Here is a 21,128-nt window from a genome sequence, read left to right as displayed (position 1 = left end):
GACTGTGATTGATAGTGTGATTTTTAAGAGTACAAATGGAAGTTGATGGAAATATAGGTGTAGATGCTAGGTGCTGATGAGTTATTGTAACTTTGTGGAGGACTAAGACTGAGGGGTTTTTTTGACTAGCGGAAGTGACGCATACCACCGGATATTGGTTCTGGTAAGCCACAGAACAGTATAGAGCATTTCTCATCTTCCTTTTTCGCAGTACAGCATGCCCTTTCTGTCTTGCTGCATTTGATGATTTAACTGTTGGAATCCTTTGTTGTTGTTGTTGTTGAGCCACTTAAATTCTGATGAATCCCAGAGTTCCTTTTTAAAATCTCAAAGCACTGAATTAATCTTTTGGCAACTTTTTCTTTGGTTTTAAAGGATAGTGGAATTATACTTTGGGTTATTCTTCGCATTACATTGCATAACTTTTTTGATTTAGAAAAGGTTCCATTATTTTAAGGCCCTGTTTTGGGAGAGGAATAAAATACTGTGCTGACAAAGTGGTCATGAGAAATGATCAAGTGCCTCTACTTTAAATCAACTCTGGTAGGAAAGTGGGAAGTTTTGTTGTGAGATTTGGATTTCTCTATAGAGTTCTTTGTTAAACTTTTAGCATAGCAGTGAACTTCCTTTTGGTGGCGACAGGAAGCATAAATACTCATTGTGTAATGCCATTTGCCTGCTTTGGCGGATCTGCCAAGCCATGACACCCAAAACAAGACGCGTGCTTCTTAACGAAAACTACAGTTCCCAGCGGGCCCGGCGCGGGTGGGCCATCACTTCCCCTCTCGCTCTCGGCTGTCCCTTCCCGGGCTGGCCCAGCGCGGGCCCTGGCCTGCGCCTGCGCAGTAACGACGTGCGCCTTTTTTTTTTTTTCCACCCTGGCTGCTGCGGAGCGCTGCACTGGGGCTAGTGCCCAGGCGTGCTGCAGCGTACGGAGGCAGTCGGCTAGGACAAAGGGCGGCAGAAAGCGCTTCACTGGTCAGGGAGCTTGCCACCCGACTCAGTGCGCGTTTAGCCCTGGAATAGTGTGGCACCGACGGCATTAGCTTGTCAACTATACAGTGCAAACAGTTGCTCGCTCACGTCCTCTTGCTCCGCCGCGCCTGCCCGCCTTGCCCCCTCATAGCCGGCGCGCGGCCCCGCCAGCCCCAGCGCGGAGGGAATGTGACGGCGTCAGTGCCTCAGGTTAGCCTCACCTCGGCCGGAGCGAGGGCTCGCTCCCGCCTGCCGCAGTGCCGCGTGGCGTCGCCGCACATCTGGGAGCAGCTGGGTCCCGGCTCCGCGGCCTCCGCAGATGGAGGTGCAGAAACAGCCGCCGCGGCGAGAAGCCATGACTGAGGCGGCGGCGGCGGCGGCGGCGGCCGCGCCTCCTGGCGGCCCGCGGGGGCGGCGCGGCGGGCGCCCCCTGGCGGCGCGCCGGGGCGGAGCGGCCCTTCGCCGCCGCAGCCGCAGCCGGCGGAGGCGCTGCTGTCCCTCCTCCCGGTGTCCCCGGCGCTCGCCCGCTCGCTCGCTCGCTCCATTCTCCCTCCGCTTCAGATTAAAGGGGGGGAGGGAAAAGGAGCTCGGCCGCCATTTTCCCAGTGCCGCCGCCACCGCCGCCACCGCTCGCCGAGCCGGCGGGAGAACCGAGCACCGTAGCGAAGCCGACTCGTCTCACCGCGGCGGCGCGGGGGGCGGCCGGAGCGCGCTCCCCGGCCGGGAAGAGGCGTGCGGGGGTGGCGGCCGGGGTGCGGGCTCGGGCTGCAGACGGCGGCGCTTGTTTGTGCGGGGCGGGGGGGCGGCTTTACCCTCTGCCCCCGCCCGCCAGTTCTCCCGGCCGGGCTGCGGTCCCTGGCCGTGCCCAGGCCCCGCCGGAGCCGAGGAAGGCCGGAGAAGGGGCCCGAAAGAGAAGAAAAAGCGGCCGCTCCCCGCCGCCGCCGCCTTCCCCTCCCCCTCCGCCTCGCCCCCCCCCCCCCCGCCCGGAAAGTCAGGGCGGCTCCGGGCGCCGGGGGGGAGGAGAGCGGCGGGCCCGGGCCGGAGCCGCCGCCGCGCGCCCCCGCCTGCCGCCGCCGGCCCTCGGCGCCCAGGCCGGGGGCTGTTTGCAAACTGCGCCCATTTTGTGGGGCTGAATCCGCCCGGGCAACGCTCCTCCATCACGTGGTAGGTGCTGCTGCTGCTGCTCCTCTCCTCCTCCTCCTCTCGCTGCCCTTTCTCCTTCTCCTCGCTCTCCCTGTGGCTCCCATTTCTCTCTCTCTTTGTTAGTTGTAACTAGAAAGGCAGGGCAGGGCAGGAAAAATCCCCGGAACTTTAAATGGCCTCTCCGGGCTTCCCCGCTGCGGGTCCGGGGCTGGGAGTCGCCCCAAGGGCGGGGGTGTGCGGGGGCCCTTCCCCACCAGCTGCCGCCTCGTTCGCCAGCTTTTCCTTTGGCGTTCTATTTAAAAATGCGGCCTTAAGAACACGGTTTATTCCCGTTAAAAAAAACCCCAAACAAACTCTGGCTGTCGCCTTGAACTTCTCTTGACTGCCGAAGGCCTTTCTCTGCTGGAAACACACATCTTGCGCGTTTCACGGTGTGTATCGCAACTCTGATTGTTAAGTCAGATGGTTATTTATTTCATGTATTTATTATTTTTGTTGCCTGTATATTGAGGTCACTTACGTTTTCGGATCTAGTCTCCCTCAGGCGGACGTGTTTGTTTGTTTAAAAAAAAAAAAGAAGAAAAAAACTAAAGAGGAAGAGGCATTTATTTGCTTTTAAGTGAGTTTGGGGGCCTGTTTTCCGGCTGACTGTCTTTTGATTCTTCAGCAAATAGTTTGATTGTTTTCCATACGATAAACAACCTTACCCTCGTGTTTTACTTAAAAATCCTTTTGTTTTCCATTGTCGGGATCCCAGTGTGGTTTTTTTGGAGAGACACGTTACTTAACTATTGCTTATTGATTGCCTTAGGGGAGAAGGGGTGACATGATGGCGCCACTTTAAATTGCTCTCTTTCCTCTGATTTTTTCCTCCTTTTATTCTGGAGGTCACTGGAGCATTTTTCGTGATCTGTTAATAAAACTCTATTTGAGAATGTTAACGATACAACTTGTAGGGCTAGAGTTTGGTCCCTTAAGGGTCGGGAGACCCGAATCCCGAGCTCCCCAAAGTTCCGAGAAATCTTCCTAGTCCTTCTGCCTCGCCTCCCTCCCCTCCATTCACAATCCTGGTGTTGCCATCGCCTTTGTCACGTGGCTAGCAATCATTGTGTTTTTTTGTTTGTTTTGGGGTGTGTGTTTATACTTTTAAATTGTAGTCCAGAAGAACCTACCCACTCCCCATTAAAGAGATCAAAACATTTTAGTAGTTTTAGTTTGAGAGTAGGAGAATATTTATAATAAATGATAAAATTACATAATCTTTGCCTTGCATAATCATGATATAGTTATAGATTGTTACTGAACTTTGTCTCTGAAGCACTTTCAAGTGTGGAAGGTAGTACATTGGAGTATGTTTGGCATTTTTTAGAATAGTTTGTAGTTTTGATTTTTCCCAGCTTCTTGGGTCTTTTAAGTACCACTGTTTACAAAGGCTTAAGTGGGTGTGTTTTCCCCTCCCCTAACCCCCTTCCATGCGATATACTTGGTTCCTTTTCTAATAAACTGCCTAACCAATTTAGAAATTTTCAGTTGTCTGCAGCCATTGTCAGTTAAAACTATTTTTTTTCTTCCAGCAACAGGGAATACTTCTGAGTAATAATTGTTTTCCACCTAAAAGTATTTCGTTTTGTTTCTGTTGCATTTTTGATCCAGAGAATTTTTGTTTTTAATCCTTGAGGTTTGGAATTATTTTATTGTCTGTTTCTTCATATCAGTTTTCCCAATAATTAGGTAAATTCCTATATTATGAAATACCAAGTACCTTTTCCTCTAGTTTTACGTAGGTTCCTTGCCACTTTTCCAATTAAAAGTCTATAGTGAGTTAGTAAATATCTTAAAAAAAAAAAGTAAAATTGTAATATAGTGATCCTTAAATATGTATTGATTCGTTTTCTTTTGTATATTTTTAATGGTTTGGGCCATTTTCTTTGCTAACAGTTACATCATGTCATGTGATATATACAGTGTGATGGTAGTTCTAAAAATAAGGCAAGGTAAAAATGCTCATCCCTTGGGAATTTAAGAAATTTATTATATGTGGGGTAACTGTCCTCAGTCATGGAATTTTGACTTTAATTTCCACTTTGTTTCGCCAACAAAGTATGTAGTTTCTTTGACCTTTCCCGTACTTGATGTATTTGTTAGTGATCTCATGATTTGAGGTGGTTAACTTTTTATTTCTCAAGTATGCACTATTTGGAGGGAAACTTTAGATGTGACAAAGATTCTTAACATCTGTGTTATGGTGAAGATGGTTTCTGAGGACTACTGCATTTAAGTATATATAAAATAACTTTTTGATTTGTGTCTGTAGACAGCTGAGAGAGAGATGAATTAATTGTTGAAAAATTTGAGGTGAGGCAGGGTTTTGGGTCCTTCCACTTACATGAATCTGTTGAATGAAGAATTTAGAAGTGTCCTTGCTTCTTTCCTGAAAGCCTTATTCAGAACAATTAGTATTTGACTTTTGTGCTTTACCAAAGTGAGATGTTAAATTTTTGTCTGATTTTCTTTATTCCTGCCTACACACTTTATTTCTGTGGTTAAACCTGCAGAACATTCTTTGATTGTTAGACTTATCATTATCCTGTTGGGGAAAATTCTGGAAGCTAGAAAATGAGTAAGCCTCGTTCACTTTTGAGCTTTTATCAAGGTGGGAAGAAAGGAAAATACTCCCATTTTTTTTCTTCATCAAACACTGCCAGTGCTCTTTCTTCTTTAGTAATGCTACATTGTAACCAGTGTATCTACATCGTCTCCATTTTATTGGGTTGAGCACAGATTTTAACTGTATTTTAAGGTGAATAACAAGTTTTAGATTTGTTCTGTTTGACATAACCTGAATTATGTAATCTGTAAACATAAGGCCATTATGGGTGGTGATGCTAGTTTGAGAAGGTATTTTGGCATTGAGTGGAGTAAAGCTTAGTTGCCTTGTTATACTGGAAACACAATTTTAAAATGTAAAAAACATGCTAATCTGTATTGGATTTTCAAAGTTATGGAAAATCCTTTGTTTAAAGAGTAATGCTTATTCCTCTTATATTTAGTCAGCTTCCTTGGGAGGGTTGGTAGGGGTTATTTTTTCTTGGTGAAGCTATTAAGGTACAGAAACTAAGTGACTTCCTTCCTGGAGAGAGATTTTTAAAAATTAATTGATCTCCCCACCCCCAAAGGATTTCTCCTCTGAGTTTAGAAAGGGGGCAATAGTACACACTAAGTATATGGTCTTTGGTGGATTGTCCTAGAACAAATCTCATCATTGAGTGGTTTATTGAGAGTTTTCAAGCACCTTTTCACCACCCTCTTTCTCTATATTAGGTAAGTTTCTGCCTTGATTGGTTAAACTGTTGCATGTCTCAGGGAGCATATTTTACTTTCGTACCTTTTTACTTTTGATCACTTTATGAACGAGTACATGCAGGTGTCTCTAATAAAATGGCCCAAGCACCTGGCCTGCCTACTGTGTCAGTGCAATGAATACTTGGACCATGTCCTTTCCCTAAAATAGGACTTGAAATGCTTTCTGGAAATCTGAATTCAGACTGGGTTTTTTTGAGTCTTCATGTTGATTCTGAATGTATGTTTGAATTGTAGTTTCTGTCCTAATAAATGCTTATTAGCCTCTGGGCATACTTAAAGTTGTGCAAAAATACTTCTGCCTGAGTGCAGTAATTTATAACACAAAATAAGACTTTTTTTGTCAGTACTTCCTATTCCCTGGAATGTGAGATCAGAATTCAGTGAACCACAATAATGGTTAGAAAGGACTGTATGAATTAGAAAAGACAAATATCCCACTCTACCAGAGGTCACCAACTCAATTTTGAAGGTCACAAGAAGGGGTAGAAAGTAAGTGGTTTTCATGGGTGTCACTTGCAGATTGTGGGTCATGGGAAAAAGATAGAATGTATGGAAGGGTCTCTGTTGGTTATTAGTTCAGTTATCATTTGTTCCTATATTATACCATGTGCTTGTTTTGTACAATGTAAGTAAAATGTATAGAAGAAAATAAGCCAGTTGATGTGATTTTCTAAAAAGAACTGAAATAGGCACTTTTTATGTGTGTTAACCTCTTTCATGTCTTTGATAGAATAAAGGTAAAGCTAAAAATGCAGAGTCTGAGGAGACTTTAGTGTAGAGAGCACAACTCATTCATGAATGAAAAACAAGCTTGGGTAGTCTGAAAGAAATTTTAAGAGCATATATGAAGATTTTAAACTTTTTTTATGCCAGGAGGCCTTCAACGTGGAGATGTTTTAAATTCTTGGTTTTTGTTGTTGTTGTTGTTTAGTGGTGTCTGGCAAATAATAGCTGTTCAGGAAATGTTACCTTCTGCAAGCCTTGCTTTTCCAAGATTTCGGGCTAGCTCCATAAATTTTAACATTTGAATGCCCGATCCTCCTAGAGAGTTATTTAGCCATACATTTTATTGTTGTTGGTTGTGAACGTGCCCTTTTTTCTCTAGTTCTAATTTTTTTAGAATTACAGTTGCCACCCCAAGCTTTTGAGAGCCAGGCAATGTAAGGTGGAGGTAAATTCAGTGCAGTTTTATCTAAATGTTATCAAAAACTCTGGTTCTTGTTACTTGAACAGGAGTCCCAAATGAGATCTCATTCTGAATTTTAAGTACGGCATATTCTTCCTTGTTTGGAAAAAGTTGCTTGGGAGGCATCAAACTTAATGGAGGCCCTCAAATTTTTTTAAAAACGGAGTAGTTTAAGGTCAGAGCTGGTTAAATTCAGTTGGAGGGCAAATGTTGAGGAATAAAAAAAAAAATGAGTAACAATTTTGTTGTTAGGATGTTAAACCAAAAATTCCTAAAAACTGATACATAGGCTTTCTCTTGCTACTTGCTTTTTGGCCTTTGTGATGGCTTATTAGCACCTCCCCCGGAGGGTGTGAAGGGATAGAGGTGAAAGCTAATTAGTTTAGTTTCTGATGTTTGCTAGTAGAGAGGCTTTGTGGAAATACTAGTTGATTAAGTTGAACTGTCAGGGAAGTTTCATTAAACTGTTCACATATTGCCATGGAGAACTGAGGATGTTTGAAGACCTCAAGCATGTATCAAAAAAATTGGACTGCTGTTTTTCAGTTACTGATGAATGCTTACCTCTTATTTTTCCCTTTGGCCTCCCAAGGGAATGAAAGAAGGATGTTAGTATTAACTTTTAACATTTTCCTGGCATTGGAAAAGTTGTTTTTTGTTGTTGTTGTTGTTTTTAATCATTAATTCAAAACTTTTAAGGGATAAGGTAGGTTTCAGTGAGATCCTTAGAATCTAGTCAGGGACTGTTCACACCCCAAATCACCTGTTTGCTTTTGAATTGCTAGAACCTTCAAGCAATGTCTGGTTTTAGGATTGTTCAGAAACACTTGTATTATTAGAGTTTATTAGAAAGAAATGAGATTAAAACACATTTTTCTTTCTTTTATGAGCTAGATTGGTAGGAAATTTGGAGTTCAGGTGATAGGGTAGAAATAGGATAAACTCCAATAAATAGTTTCATACATAGTCATCTTTCAAAATAATTTTCTGTTTATATGTTTTTAAACACAAATGGGATTATGCTCGTTATGTGGCTTGGCTTTTTTTTTTTTTCATGTAGCAATATAGAGGTTTTTCAAATTAAGTTATGCAGTTCTTTTTTTTTTAAAATAACTGTAGGTATTCTAATGTCTTTAAGTTTAGGGTTGGTTTTTTTTTTTTTTTCCTTGTATTACAATTCTTCAGTGTAAGAATTATGCATGTTTCTTTATGAGAGTATTTTTGGGGGTAGGTTCCTAGAAGTGCAGTTACTAGGTAAATGTTTGGGTTAATTGCATTAAAATATTTGATAGATAACTGCTTTCAAAAAGCTTATGTAACCAAATTTAATAGTTAAAAAATTACATTTAAAAAGTTTGCCAGTCTGAGTGCAGGTCCTTGGCATTGTAAATGACTGGAACCTGAGGTAGATGAAGTCTGTCCTAGATTCAGTGATGCCTGCTTCTCATTAGGTGGTTCTCATTTATGGTCAGACATCCTGGTTAACTTCATAATGGATCTCCATCTGATGCATTTCACATAGAATTCTCAGGTTACCTAAGGTGTATTGGTCTTTCTGCCAGGCACTTTGCTTCATGTAGGGGATAGAGATAAAACAAGCCATAATTCATTCTCTCTCTCTCTTTTTTTAAGTGTATACTCTAGAGAAGGAGGGGGACAGACAAGATTGGGAGTTTATATTACATTATGAGCTTTTGCCCAGGGTGTCATGTGAGCTCAGATAAGCCCCTACAGAGGGAGGGACCCCAACTCAACCTGAAGTGAATGGGGAATACTTGATAGAGCATGTGATCTTGGAGGTAAACCTTGAAAAAGAAAGAGTAGTGTGGGCAAAGGTGCAAAGGCATGGAAAGAGCCTGAAACTATAAATAAGATCAGGTGGCTGGAGTGGGGACGGGTTGGAGATGAGGCTGTCTGTAAAAAGGGGCCAGATATATGCTGTGTGGGGAGTTTGGATTCATCCTCACCCTAGAGTCCCTGAAGGAATTTTAAGAGGAGCACAGCATGTCAGATTTATGTTCTCTTTCTCCTTCCTTTCTAATAATCATTTTGGTAGTGGACGCTAGGTTGAAGGCTTGCTGAGACAGGAAGAAAGAACAGTTGGGAGATTATTACTGCCTGAATTACTGTAGTACATAATGAGGCTCTGAACTAAGGCAGTGGCATTAAGGGTAAAATGAATGTGCCTATCAGTCTACCTATTGAACCCTCTCTCTTCAGCCTTCCAAATTCAGTCAGAAGGCTTTTCTGGAAGCCTTCCTTGACCCCTTCAGGCAAAGCACTGTGCTTTACCTTTGCACCTACTTTCTATCCTCTTATCTTTAGCTTTGATGAAAGTGCTCCTGTAGTCTTTTTATTATTTGTATGTGGCATTAGTGTATGCTTAAATGAGATATCTATGACAGATGGTAAATCAGTAGTTGGGATCAGTGTTCACTCACATGGGGAATGTTGAGCAACAGGAATTGGTTTTCGATTTGGTGTTGGGGGCAGGGAATGGGTTTGGGTATGGGATTCTTGAAGTAGCTGTATGAGGGATGCTGGACCCTACTTATTCTTTAGGTTTCAACTAAGAATTGCTTCCTGTGGGAAGCCTTTTATGACTACTGACTCAGCTTGTGTGAGGGCCTGTTAATGTGGTTCCCTGGGATTTACTGATCACTTGGTAGTGTCTGTCTAGAGTGGTCCTTGTCATTCTTGTAGGCACTTAGTGTGGTGATTTGACTATTGTAGGCATTTTCATAAAATGCTTATTGGAGATCATCAGTTGGTGTTCCCTCACTGACTTTTCATCTGAAGACTAGTATTCGAAGTCTGGAGTCTAGCAATTAAGGCCCTTCCAGTTTAAACCTAGCTTTCAGCTACTTAGGATAGTAGTTGAAAGCTTTAGATTCAGAGATTTGAATTGGAATCTTCCTTCGGGAGCCCTAGTAGCTTTTTGATCTTGGGCACATTACTTAACTTTTGAGCATAACCTCATCTAAAATAAAACAAGAATAAGGGCACCTGGGTGCTCAGTGGGTTAAGCCGCTGCCTTCGGCTCAGGTCATGATCCCAGGGTCCTGGGATCGAGTCCCACATCGGGCTCTCTGCTCAGCGGGGAGCCTGCTTCCCTCTCTCTCTGCCTGCCTCTCCATCTACTTGTGATTTCTCTCTGTCAAATAAATAAATAAATAAAATCTTAAAAAAAAATAAAACGAGAATAAGTACTTTTTAATGTTTTGAGGATTAAATGAGAGCATATGTATAAAACAGTACAATGACATAGTAAAAGGTCAGTTAATACTAGTGAACAGCAGTTGTAATAATAACTTATCCTAAAGTCAGATGTGTGTTTCCCTTAGTAATTTCAAACCCAAACCGTATTCAGTTAAGAGAAGCCTTGTTGGCATGGGAACATGTTAGGAACTAGGGTGGTGTGCAGCCCCCATTAGTTCATTTTATGATAAAAATTTTGCCTCCTATTCCATAACAAAACATTTGTTTCCACGTAAAAGAAGTACTTTCCGGTGTGTCCCATTATGTAGCTTTCAGTATTTATCAGATGTCACTACGAAGCTGCATTTCTCCCCTCTTCCTCTTCTTGAGAAGCTGTATATGTACCACTTGGTTCATACAAGGTGTTCTGTGGATCATCTCGCAAATCCTTTCCCATTATTTCAAGTGTGTTAGTTTCTTGGTTAGAATTTTCTCATCTTCCTCCGCATAGCAAAGTGTTGTCTTTTGACCACTCTAGCCCAGTCAGTAAGTACCCATAGTGCTTACTGTGTTCCAGGCTTTAGATGAAGTTAGTGAGCATGCAGAAGAAGGGTGCTGAGGAACTTTGTCATCGTGGAAATAGAATTCATAAATTGACAATTGGAGAACATTCAGATAATTTGAATTGAGTGATGCTAACTTTAAGTGCATTGTACAGTTTAAGCAGGAAGAGAGTGATGTGAATCTGAACAGTCTGGAAAAGTTTTTGTGGAAATGCCATGGTATTGAAGTATTAATTAAATACTGGCCTAAAGGTTAAGAAGGGTCTTCCAGGTGGAAGCCGCAGCATAGGCAAAGTTTATGGAGCTGAGAATCTGGGCGAGTTCTAGGTCCATTTGACTGGATCTACTTGCTGTGATACTGTATTAAATTTCATCTTGGAAAATTTGGACTCCTGAGAAAGGCTTGAGGAGCTATTTAAGGGTAGAGAAGTGAGGTAATAAAAATGTACAGACTGGATTGAAGGACCGAGGCTGTCAGGAGGTTGTTAGCCTAATTTAGGAGAGTGTTAATGAGGCCCCAGACTGGGTTTGGGTTGATAAGGTTAGGAATGGAAAGGATCTACCACCACCATAGCCTGATGAGAAATACATGAAGGGATTTCCTCATGAAGGAGATGAAGTTACAAAGGAAAAAGACTCTTCTGTCTTTAAGAGCCTTCACATTTTGTTTGTGTCATTTATTTGGCCCTCCTGCAGACTTTAGCCCCTTCCAACTTCTGTATTTCAGCTTGGAGGAAGTGTGGCTGCTTGTGCTGTGGTGACCACCTTAGTTTCCCTCCTTGCTGCACCCTGTCTGGAATTGCAGCAGCTTCATTGGTGCTCTTTGCCTTTTTACTTCCTTATAATCCATCCTGCCTGCCTGGTCTCAAAAGCACAGTTCCTATGTGTCACTCCCTATTTGAAAAACCTTTAACGACATTCTGCTGCCTTTAAATGTGAGTAAAGGCTGGCTATTGACCGTTGTCCATTAATGACCTGGCTTCATACTGCCTTTCCACTTTTTTTCTGTACTGTTTCCTCTGTTAAAATATGCTTTATATTTCAAGCAAATTGATCCTTTCTTTTAGCTTCCAGGATGTCCTATGTTTTCCCACAGCCTTGCCTTTTCCCCTGCCATTTCCTTTCACTGGAATGTCAAATTATCATTCTCTTTCCTTAGCCTTTTGCATGATGACATTTTAGCTAATTTTCAAGTTTCAGTTGAAATTGGGACAACCTCCTGGATCCTTCCCTAACCATCTTTCCTGCTCTTGTTTATTTACTTTGCAGATTAATGAGGTAATGGTGGGGAGGAGGCTAATAGAAGCTGCATTATGGGCAAACTTTTCGTTCTCATCTGATTTGTGCTTCTGTTTCCAGTGAAAGTGTGGTTTGTTGGTGAGCCAGATCGCCAGACCCCTCCCCTTGGGTCTCTGCAGCTTATCAGCATTTTTGCAGAGTGGGGTGCTGCTGGATCGTTCTTGTAAAGCTGGCGTCCTGTCTTGGGAACTCTAAAGGAATAAGGCAAGGTTTTCATTTGTAGATGTGGAGTTAGTTCTGACTTGTGGCATTTTGAGGCAACTGGATTCATTTTGCTTTCTAGAAAGAAAACATTAATGTGGGCAATGGTTAAAAAAAAAAAAAAGTACATGTATGTATAATGTCTGTGTCCAGGCAGTGGTTTTCTATTGGAACATGTGATTTTGCCCCCTAGGGGACATTTGACATGTCTGGAGGCAATTTTGATTGTCATAACTGGTAGAAGGGTGCTGCTGGCATCTAGTGGGTGGAGCCAGAGATGCTGCTAACTGTCCGACATCACACAGGAGAAGCCCTTCCCCCACCACAAAAAATTATTTGGCACAAGATGGCATTAGTTCTGGGGTTGAGAAACTGCCCTAGGAGTATATTTTTGCTTCCCAGCTGCTACTTGTGTTAGGTGGAAGCTTTTCCTTGAACCTGTATTTCAGTTTAGACCAACAGAATCATAAGCAGGAAGAGACCCTGAAGGTCACATAGTTGAACTTTATCCCAACTTGTATCCCTCAGGACACTGCAAGATAATAATAGGTGTAATGGGGGGGGAGTGTTCATTCGGTTTGATAAAAGCAAATATTTAAGTATTCAGTCTGATGAAGTGCATTGTGAGTCTCCATCAGGACATTTTTCCCCAAGTTTGTTTTCTTGCTGAACCCATCTTTTATCTTCCAGTCCCCAAAATGCTTCCTTGGAACTGGGGTGGGGGGAACAGGAGTACCTCGCTCAGTCTTTTATAGCCCTTTTTTGGGGGGTCTCTTCAAACTTACTGCAGGATCTGAATTAATGTCAGTGACAGCAGGTACATTAGCTCATCTGTATTTATGTGTCAGGTTGTGGTTTATTATATGAACTAAAAATTGGGATATTTTAGGTTTCTTTATTCTGAATGTACAGTACAACTTTATTGTCTGTCCCCACTGGTAAATTGGAAGTTATAATCCCATGCTGAAACCTATTGCCCAGGTTGTTATGAGGATTAATAAGTTAATTATAGCTTCTAATGCTTTGCATTCTTTGGAGAAAGGTTATCATAAGCTGTTTTTGTAAAACTGCTTAAGTTTGAGAGTCTTTTTCTGCTTTAGATGTTGAAGGGTGAAGCTTTTGGGTCTCAGGTGGGATGGGAATCATTGCTTTAAGGAACATTTTGCTCAGTATGTTAAATTATGAAAGTTACTGTGGCATTTTGCCTTACTCACATTTTTTTGTTAAGAATGTGTATTATTTTCTTTTTACTGCTTTTCCTTTTATTATGCAAGTAATACATGCTTGATGGTGGGGACATTATATATACTAGAAAACAAAAGACAAAGGAATCTTAAGATCTATTTTCTTTAAACAAAAATGAGCCAGTAGTATGAATGTTGTTTTTTGTAACACCTTTTTATTTTTTCATTTAACAGTGGAGCAAGCACTTTTTCAAGTCGGTAAATATAGTTCTATATTGTTATTATTATGGTTGCATAGTATCCCATTGTATGGCTGTTGCATAATTTAAGCAAATTGTTGGGCATTTGGTTTGCTTTCTTTTTATTGTAAGCAGCATCATGAAGTATTAAAAGTAGCTCTAGGGGTGCCTGGGTGGCTCAGTTGGTTAGGCGTCCAACTCTTGATTTTGGCTCAGGTCATGATCTCAGGGTTGTGAGATTAGACCCTACCTGGGGCTCCACCCTGGGCATGCAACCTGCTTAGGATTTTCTCTCTCCTGCTCCCTCTGCCTCTCCACCCCCTACTTGTGCTCTCCATCCACCTCCCCAAAAAGTAAATCTAAACATATAGCAAAAAAAGAACAGTTCTAAGCTTTGGTACTTTATGGCAGTTGCAGCTAATATCGAGTGCTGACTGGATTTGCCATGTCCCATTTTTATTTGAAAACAGTGATGTTTTAGGGAACTATTTGCTTTATGTTTTTCTTGTGCATTAAAAAGTCTTACTGAAATTTATTCCTTTTAAATTTGCTTTTTGTTGGTAGGTTATAGTAATAGTGCAAATAATGGGTGTTTGTATCTGGCACTACGCTAAGTAATTCAAAGTATTTTATTTAATCATCAAGCAGCCTTGTGTGGTAGGCTGTGTCATTTTGCAGATGAGGAAATTGAGGAACACCATCAATAATTTAAATGAGGGTAGAGCCAGAATGTGAAGCTGGACCTGTTCCGCTTACTTACAGAGGAGTGTGCCTTTGGGGGTAATATTGAATCTCAGCATAGTAGTCAGGAAAGGGGAAGGATGAAGATTTCAGTCTTTTTTTTTTTTTAAAAACACTATTGTTTTGATACAGAAAGATAAAGATTTAGGGGTTAGGAATGGAATTCCTTCTGAAGAGGTTGCTTTTCCCCTTCGTTCCTTTTCACCCTCCCTACTTATTTAGATGATTGTTTTAGTAACTACTCTTTCCAGTGCCTCCTGTGGGGATATGGAGACCAAGGAGAGTGTGTGTAAACAAAATAAACTCTGCCTTTGAGATGTACATGATTAATGTCAAGTTCACAGGTATACTTTCAGAGGGTCAGAGAAATCTTGAAAGAGTTGGGATTTGAGCCAGCAGATTTTTAAGTTGTGAACTTTAAGGAATTGTATAATTCTAAAATAACTGGAATGTTTACTGCTTAAGTACCTTCTTTGGTGTGATGTTAATTATGACCCTTTTTATGTGTGCTGGGTGAGCCTTGGTTTTCCTGAGTAAGTTTTGTGTAAGCTATGTAACATCTGTGTCCTTGCCTGGGCCCTTGTGGGGAGATTGTTTCTGCCGTGGCTGAGACTTAACTGCAGAGTTCTGGGTTAGTAGAGTACAAGTACTCACAAGTACTCTTCTCACAGGTTGTATTGATCATCTTATACTGATAACATCCCTTCCTTCTTTGCTATTATCAACTGTGTATTGATGTCCTTTCAAAAGAGGAGACATTCTTCATGGAAAAGACCTGATAGTGATTTTTGTTAATGGGAGAAAATCCTTTGCATGTTATAAACCTAACTCAGTGTATTTTTGAACAAATAACGTGAACATTGGTTCAGTTGCTCTTTGGTCTGTAGCACAACAGTTTATACTATATTAGGAATTATTACTAAATTTAAAATCAAATAAGGAAAATGGACATAGAACAGTTTGTGACACATAGAATGCCATATGCCAGAAAAGTCCCTAAGGATAAAGCACTTTTTAAGCCCCAGAAGATCTAGTTATTTCATAGGATGTTTATTAAAATACAATCTTAGAACAAGATTAACTTTTGGTAAATTACATAGAGAAATAGACATATTTGACTTTTAAGTGTACTAGTATTTGTAGAGATGGGTTTCTCAGTCATTTGCTTAAATATTTCAGTATTAGTAATTTGAATTGTCATACTTTAAAAGAATCTTAGTGTATTCCTCTAGGGCCTATTTTCCAGTGTTGGTATTGATCTAGAGATAAAAAATGTTTGACTAAATTGGAAGTTGCTCTTCTTTTTTGCGGGGGGGAGAGGTTGGGTTAGTTCAGTGATACGCAAATTTTTTTTGGTTTCAGGGCCCTTTTTTATGCTTACAAAATGTTGAGAACCACAAAGAGCTTTCTTGGGTTATCAATAGTTGCTGTATTAGAAACTTCGAGAAATTTTAAAAATAATTATTAACTGATTTTAAAATGACAGACCCATTACATATTATGAAAAATAACTTTCTACCAGAGCAGAAAAATTTAGTGAATGGTATTTTATATTTTTGCAAAACTCTTTACTGTCTGGCTTCATAGAAAACAGGTTCTCATATCTGGTTCAGCATACATTCTGTTGTGATAAGTTGAAGTATATAGAGAAAATCTGGCATCACACAGGTAGGTAGTTGAAAAATGGAGGAATATTTTAATAGCCTTTTTAGATAAATGTGGGTATTCTTTGACACTACACCCATACTTGACAATTAGTAATTTCATAAAGCTTAGTTGCACTGTGGAATCAAAAACTGCCTCAGTGAATTTTTTTGTATTGTTACATTAAAACCCATTGGTTTGTTTTGCATTTGCTTTTACCTTTGCATGAGTTTCCAAAATACAGTGGTCATTTGATCATTCACTTGAGTTATGCAGATCTCCCAGATGTTGACACTTATCGTTACATAGTACCAAAAATTTCACATTCACTGATAATTAGAAGTAACCTGTTTAATTGGAAATAAGCTTTTTAAGTATTGGGAAAATGTTCGCCCATGTTCGAGCTTGTGGTAGATAGGTACAAGTTTCCAAAATACTTACTTTTGCTTGAAAACTCAGATTTTATCATAGGCAACAAACCTCAGTGGTTTTCCTTGAAGTGACAGGTTCACTTTGTTCATTTTTGAGAAAATATCTGCTAACTATTCAAGTCTGAATAACCATAGTTTGTCAGTTGTTCTGCCAAGTAAAAATAGTGTTCTCTGAAAAATGCTTCCAGTTTAGCTTGCAAATCAGTTGTATAATGCTTTCTCTCAGACTTCTTAAAGCGCAAAAGTTGCTTTACATATACTTTTCTATTTAAAAATGTATACTCAGGAAAGTGTGTACTCAGTATTGGAGATTTAAATAATACTCATAATTTCATCAAAGACATTGTTAGATGGAATGAGGTTTTTTGTTGTTGTTGTTTTGTTTTTACTGTAAATGAGTAGAGGTTACAGTGACCAATAACTGTTACTACATTTTGGTGCCTCTTCCTTGATTTATGTGAATGTACCCACAGTTTGGCTCAGCCTTGTTTTTTGCACCCTCATTGCAAACTTCTGTGCAGTAAGAGACAAATAATGTTTACTGTTAGTATGAAAATAGCTTTGGTCTTGTGGACCCCTGAAATGCAAGCTCCTAAGAGGTGTGTAGACCATGCTTGAAGAATAATCGGCTTTTGGGGCGCCTGGGTGGCTCAGTGGGTTAAAGCCTCTGCCTTCGGCTTGGGTTATGATCCCAAGGTCCTGGGATCTAGCCCCGCATCAGGCTCTCTGCTCAACGGGGAGCCTGCTTCCTCCTCTCTCTCTGCCTACTTCTGCCTCCTTGTGATTATTTATTTATAAATAAATACATCTTTAAAAAAAAAAAAAGAGTAACCGGCTTTTAACCTCTATGTTTATAATAGCATTATTTGCAATAGCCAAGATACATAAGCAGCCCAAGTGTTCATTGACTGATGAATGGGCCAAATCCATTCACATATGCGGCATATGTATACAATGGAATATTATTCAGCCACAAAAAGGCTGAAATCTTGCCATTGCAACAACATGGATAAGAGCTAGGGAGTATAATGCAAGCAAAATAAGTCCATCAGAGAAAGACAAATACCATATGAATTCACTCATTTGTGAAATTTAGGAAACAAGACAAATTAAGCAAAGGGGAAAAAATAAGAGACAAATCAAGAAACACTTGGGTTTTTTTTTTTTTTTTTTTTAAGATTTTATTTATGACAGATAGCAAGAGAGGGAACACAAGCACGGGGTGCTGGGAAGGGAGCATCAGTCTCTCCGCTGAGCAGGGAGCCCGATGACTTGAGCTGAAGGTAGTCACTTAACGACTGAGCCATAGAGGCGCCCCAAGAAACACTCTTTAACAAAAAAAAAAAAGATTTTATTTATTTATTTGACAGAGATCACAAGTAGGCAGAGAGGCAGGCAGAGAGTGGGAAGCAGGCTCCCTGCTGAGCAGAGAGCCCGCTGTGGGGCTTGATCCCAGGACCCTGAGATCATTACCCCAGCTGAAGTCAGAGGCCCAACCCACTGAGCCACCCAGGCACCACCAAGAAACACTTCTAATTATAAAGAACAAATTGATGGTTATCAGATGGGAGGTGGATGGCGGGGACAGGGGATGGATAAATAGTTGGTAGGGATTAAGGAGGGCACCTGTTGTGATAGGCACTGAGTGATGTATGGAATTGTTGAATCATCATATTGTGTACCTAAAACTAATACAACTTTGTCTTAACTACACTGGAATTAAAAACAACTTTAAAAGTTGTTGGCTTAGCTCTTTATATAAATTTCCTTTTCCTCTCAGACCAGATAAGTCCAAGGTGATACAGAAGAGGCAAATGACTGAGGTTTTTAGCTCGGGCTACTAAATGCAAGCAGTGCCATTACCTGAGATAATAAAACAGGGTGAAGAGTGTATTGGAAGAGGAGAGTGAATTTTGAGTTTCAGGGAGCTAGAGGTTCATGGGGGTGGGAATGTCAGTTTGTGAAGCTCAGCAATTTTTCTGAGTGTTAGGAGGCCTTGCTGTATACCAGGTGGTTATGCCCAGGGAAGTGAGTTGAGAGAGAAGAGGGCAGAAGGGACCTTGGTGTCAAGGACATCAGGAAAGGAGGATTTCAAGAAGAATGAGGTGGTCAGCACTACCTAATGCTTCAGAGGAGTCCCACAGAATGGGGATTGAGACTTGACCAGTTGGATTTGATAATGAGATTACTAGTGCCCTTTGCCAGAGCAGTAGGGTTAGAAGCCAGATGATGATTAAAGAGTGCAGAGGCAGCTGTTTATATTATCCTTTTGAGAAGTTTTTGGGTAAAGGGGGTGCCTGGCTAGCTCAGAGGAGCATATGACTGGATCTTGGGGTCATGAGTTTAAGCCTCAAATTGGATGTAGAGATTAATTAAATAAACTTAAAAAGTTTTGGGGTAAAGGAAAAGAAATGTTTTGGGCAATTTCAGAGGTGGGCTGTACTGTGGACAATGAAAGGAGAGAAATTGGATGAAGCAAAAATACAGGTGTGACATAGTTTGTAGGGTGAGCCGTCTTTCAGAGAAGTGAGAAGCTGATGAGTACTGGATTCTCTGGCTAGAGAAACGCACAGACCTATATAGCGTACAAGCTTTTTGGTAGGAATAGGGAGTGCCTTACTAATGCTTTTCTGTTTAATTGCTAAGTGTTTGGTTTGATACATTTGCTTTGTTTTATTCTTAAAGATTGATTTATTTTAGAGAGTGAGAGTGAGAGCCTGTGGACAGGTTTAGGGGCAGAGGGAGAGAAGAGAAGAATGCGGGGCTTGATACCATGACTGTGAGATTGTGACCTGAGCTGAAATTAAGAGTCAGATACTCAACCGACTGAGGCATCCAGGCGTCCCAATACATTTGCTTTAAATCCACTAATTTCAAGAAGTTTTATAGTGAAATTTTTTTTTTTTAATGCAGGTGATTTAACTTTAACAGTCTGATTCCTTCGGAATGGAACTTCTCTTTTGGCTATTTTCAATCTTTGGTAACAAGTGACGAAGAAGAAGGGTGGAATTCTTTCTCTGTATAAGGATTGTCAACCCCTCCCCCCATATTTGAGTGTTTGGGTACCCAGAATAATCGAAGTGTTTTTCTTTCTGGAGGCAGAGTTTGGATTATAGCCTCAAGTTGTGTTTGTATTAAAAGATGTGAGTTGTTTTCTAATGTGCATATATTTCTAACTTCCTTTTCGTTTTTTCTCTTTTAGTCTGTTCTCTGGGGAGGCAGTAAGGGGCCGAGGAGCTGGCCTCGGCACCGGGAGAGGCTGGACTTCCTGTCTCTCTGTGCTGAATGGCTGCGATGGCGCCCGCTCTCACTGACGCAGCAGCTGAAGCACACCATATCCGGTTCAAACTGGCTCCCCCATCCTCCACTTTGTCCCCTGGCAGTGCCGAAAATAACGGCAACGCCAACATCCTTATTGCTGCCAACGGAACCAAAAGAAAAGCCATTGCTGCAGAGGATCCCAGTCTAGACTTCCGAAATAATCCTACCAAGGAAGACTTGGGAAAGCTGCAACCACTGGTGGCATCTTATCTCTGCTCCGATGTAACATCTGTGCCCTCAAAGGAGTCGTTGAAATTGCAAGGTGTCTTCAGCAAGCAGACGGTCCTGAAATCTCATCCTCTCTTATCTCAGTCCTATGAACTCCGAGCTGAGCTGTTGGGAAGACAGCCAGTTTTGGAGTTTTCCTTAGAAAATCTTAGAACCATGAATACGAGTGGTCAGACAGCTCTGCCGCAAGCACCTGTAAATGGGTTGGCTAAGAAATTGACTAAAAGTTCAACACATTCTGATCATGACAATTCCAGTCCCCTCAATGGGGGAAAACGAGCTCTCACTTCATCTTCTCTTCAAGGGGGTGAAGTGGTGGCATCTGAATCTGGGGACTTGAAGGGGGGTATGACCAATTGCACTCTTCCACATAGAAGCCTTGATGTAGAACACACAACTATATTTAGCAATAATAGCACTGCAAACAAATCTTCTGTAAATTCCATGGAACAGCCAGCACTTCAAGGAAGCAGTAGATTATCACCTGGCACAGACTCCAGTTCTAACTTGGGGGGTGTCAAGTTAGAGGATAAAAAGTCTCCCCTGTCTTCCATTCTTTTCAGTGCTTTAGATTCTGACACAAGGATAACAGCTTTACTACGGAGGCAGGCTGATATCGAGAGCCGTGCCCGCAGGTTACAGAAGCGCTTACAGGTTGTGCAGGCCAAGCAGGTGGAGAGGCATATACAGCATCAGCTGGGTGGATTTTTAGAGAAAACTTTGAGCAAACTGCCAAACTTGGAATCCTTGAGGCCCCGGAGCCAGTTGATGCTGACTCGAAAGGCTGAAGCTGCGTTGAGAAAAGCTGCCAGTGAGACGACCACTTCAGAGGGACTTAGCAATTTCCTGAAAAGCGATTCGATTTCCGAAGAATTGGAGAGATTTACAGCGAGTGGTATAGCCAACTTGAGGTGCAGTGAACGAGCGTTTGATTCAGACATCACTGACAGTAGTTCAGGAGGAGAGTCTGATATCGAAGAGGAAGAACTGACCAGAGCTGATCCCGAGCAGCGCCATGTACCCCTGTGAGTAAAACCCATGCATTGTGTTGGTCTTGAGAAGTGTTAGGACAAGGGAGGAAGAATTAGCAAATTCCCATCATGGGGAGAATGGGGTTTTTGTATATAGGTTCCTGTGTTCCATTTGTCTTTTTCCTGATTTTAGGTATGTGGTTGCAGATACTTGCTAGTGAAGAAATGAAAGATATTTCTGGCATAGTGTTGTGTGGCTGTAGATGTTGTTTATTAAGAAAAAACCCAGAAGACATCCTATTTGTAAAACTGTACTTCTTTCAGAGTAAAGTTAGATTTCTTTTGAAACTGTATGTAGGGTATTTTTTGTCAGTCTCTGGCTTGACTTCAGATTCTCTTATTTCTAGTTAAGTGGGGACAGAAGTTTAGTTGACTTCGTTA

The 21,128-nt window shown here is 41.4% G+C and overlaps 1 protein-coding gene across 7 annotated transcripts in view; it reads left to right on the top strand.

Moving 5' to 3' along the window:
- KANSL1 (KAT8 regulatory NSL complex subunit 1) overlaps positions 1-21,128 on the top strand; it is a 185,464-nt gene that overhangs the window by 27,606 nt on the left and 136,730 nt on the right. For 3 of the 7 annotated variants that reach the window (XM_082706481.1, XM_082706485.1, XM_082706480.1), the window contains exon 3: positions 19,370-20,741. In XM_082706481.1, coding sequence (XP_082562607.1) covers positions 19,453-20,741 — 1,289 coding nt within the window. In that variant the 5' untranslated portion in view covers positions 19,370-19,452. Of the gene's footprint in view, positions 1-849; positions 1,186-1,576; positions 2,140-19,369; positions 20,742-21,128 lie in introns of those variants that run through there. The other 4 variants (XM_082706482.1, XM_082706486.1, XM_082706484.1 and 1 more) reach the window with 4 other exon arrangements.

Source organism: Mustela nivalis (genome assembly GCF_964662115.1).
Source record: "Mustela nivalis genome assembly, chromosome: 17".
NCBI classification, from domain to species: domain Eukaryota; kingdom Metazoa; phylum Chordata; class Mammalia; order Carnivora; family Mustelidae; genus Mustela; species Mustela nivalis.
Note: the sequence above shows the minus strand (reverse complement) of the source record. Positions and strands in the feature narration are given on the sequence as shown.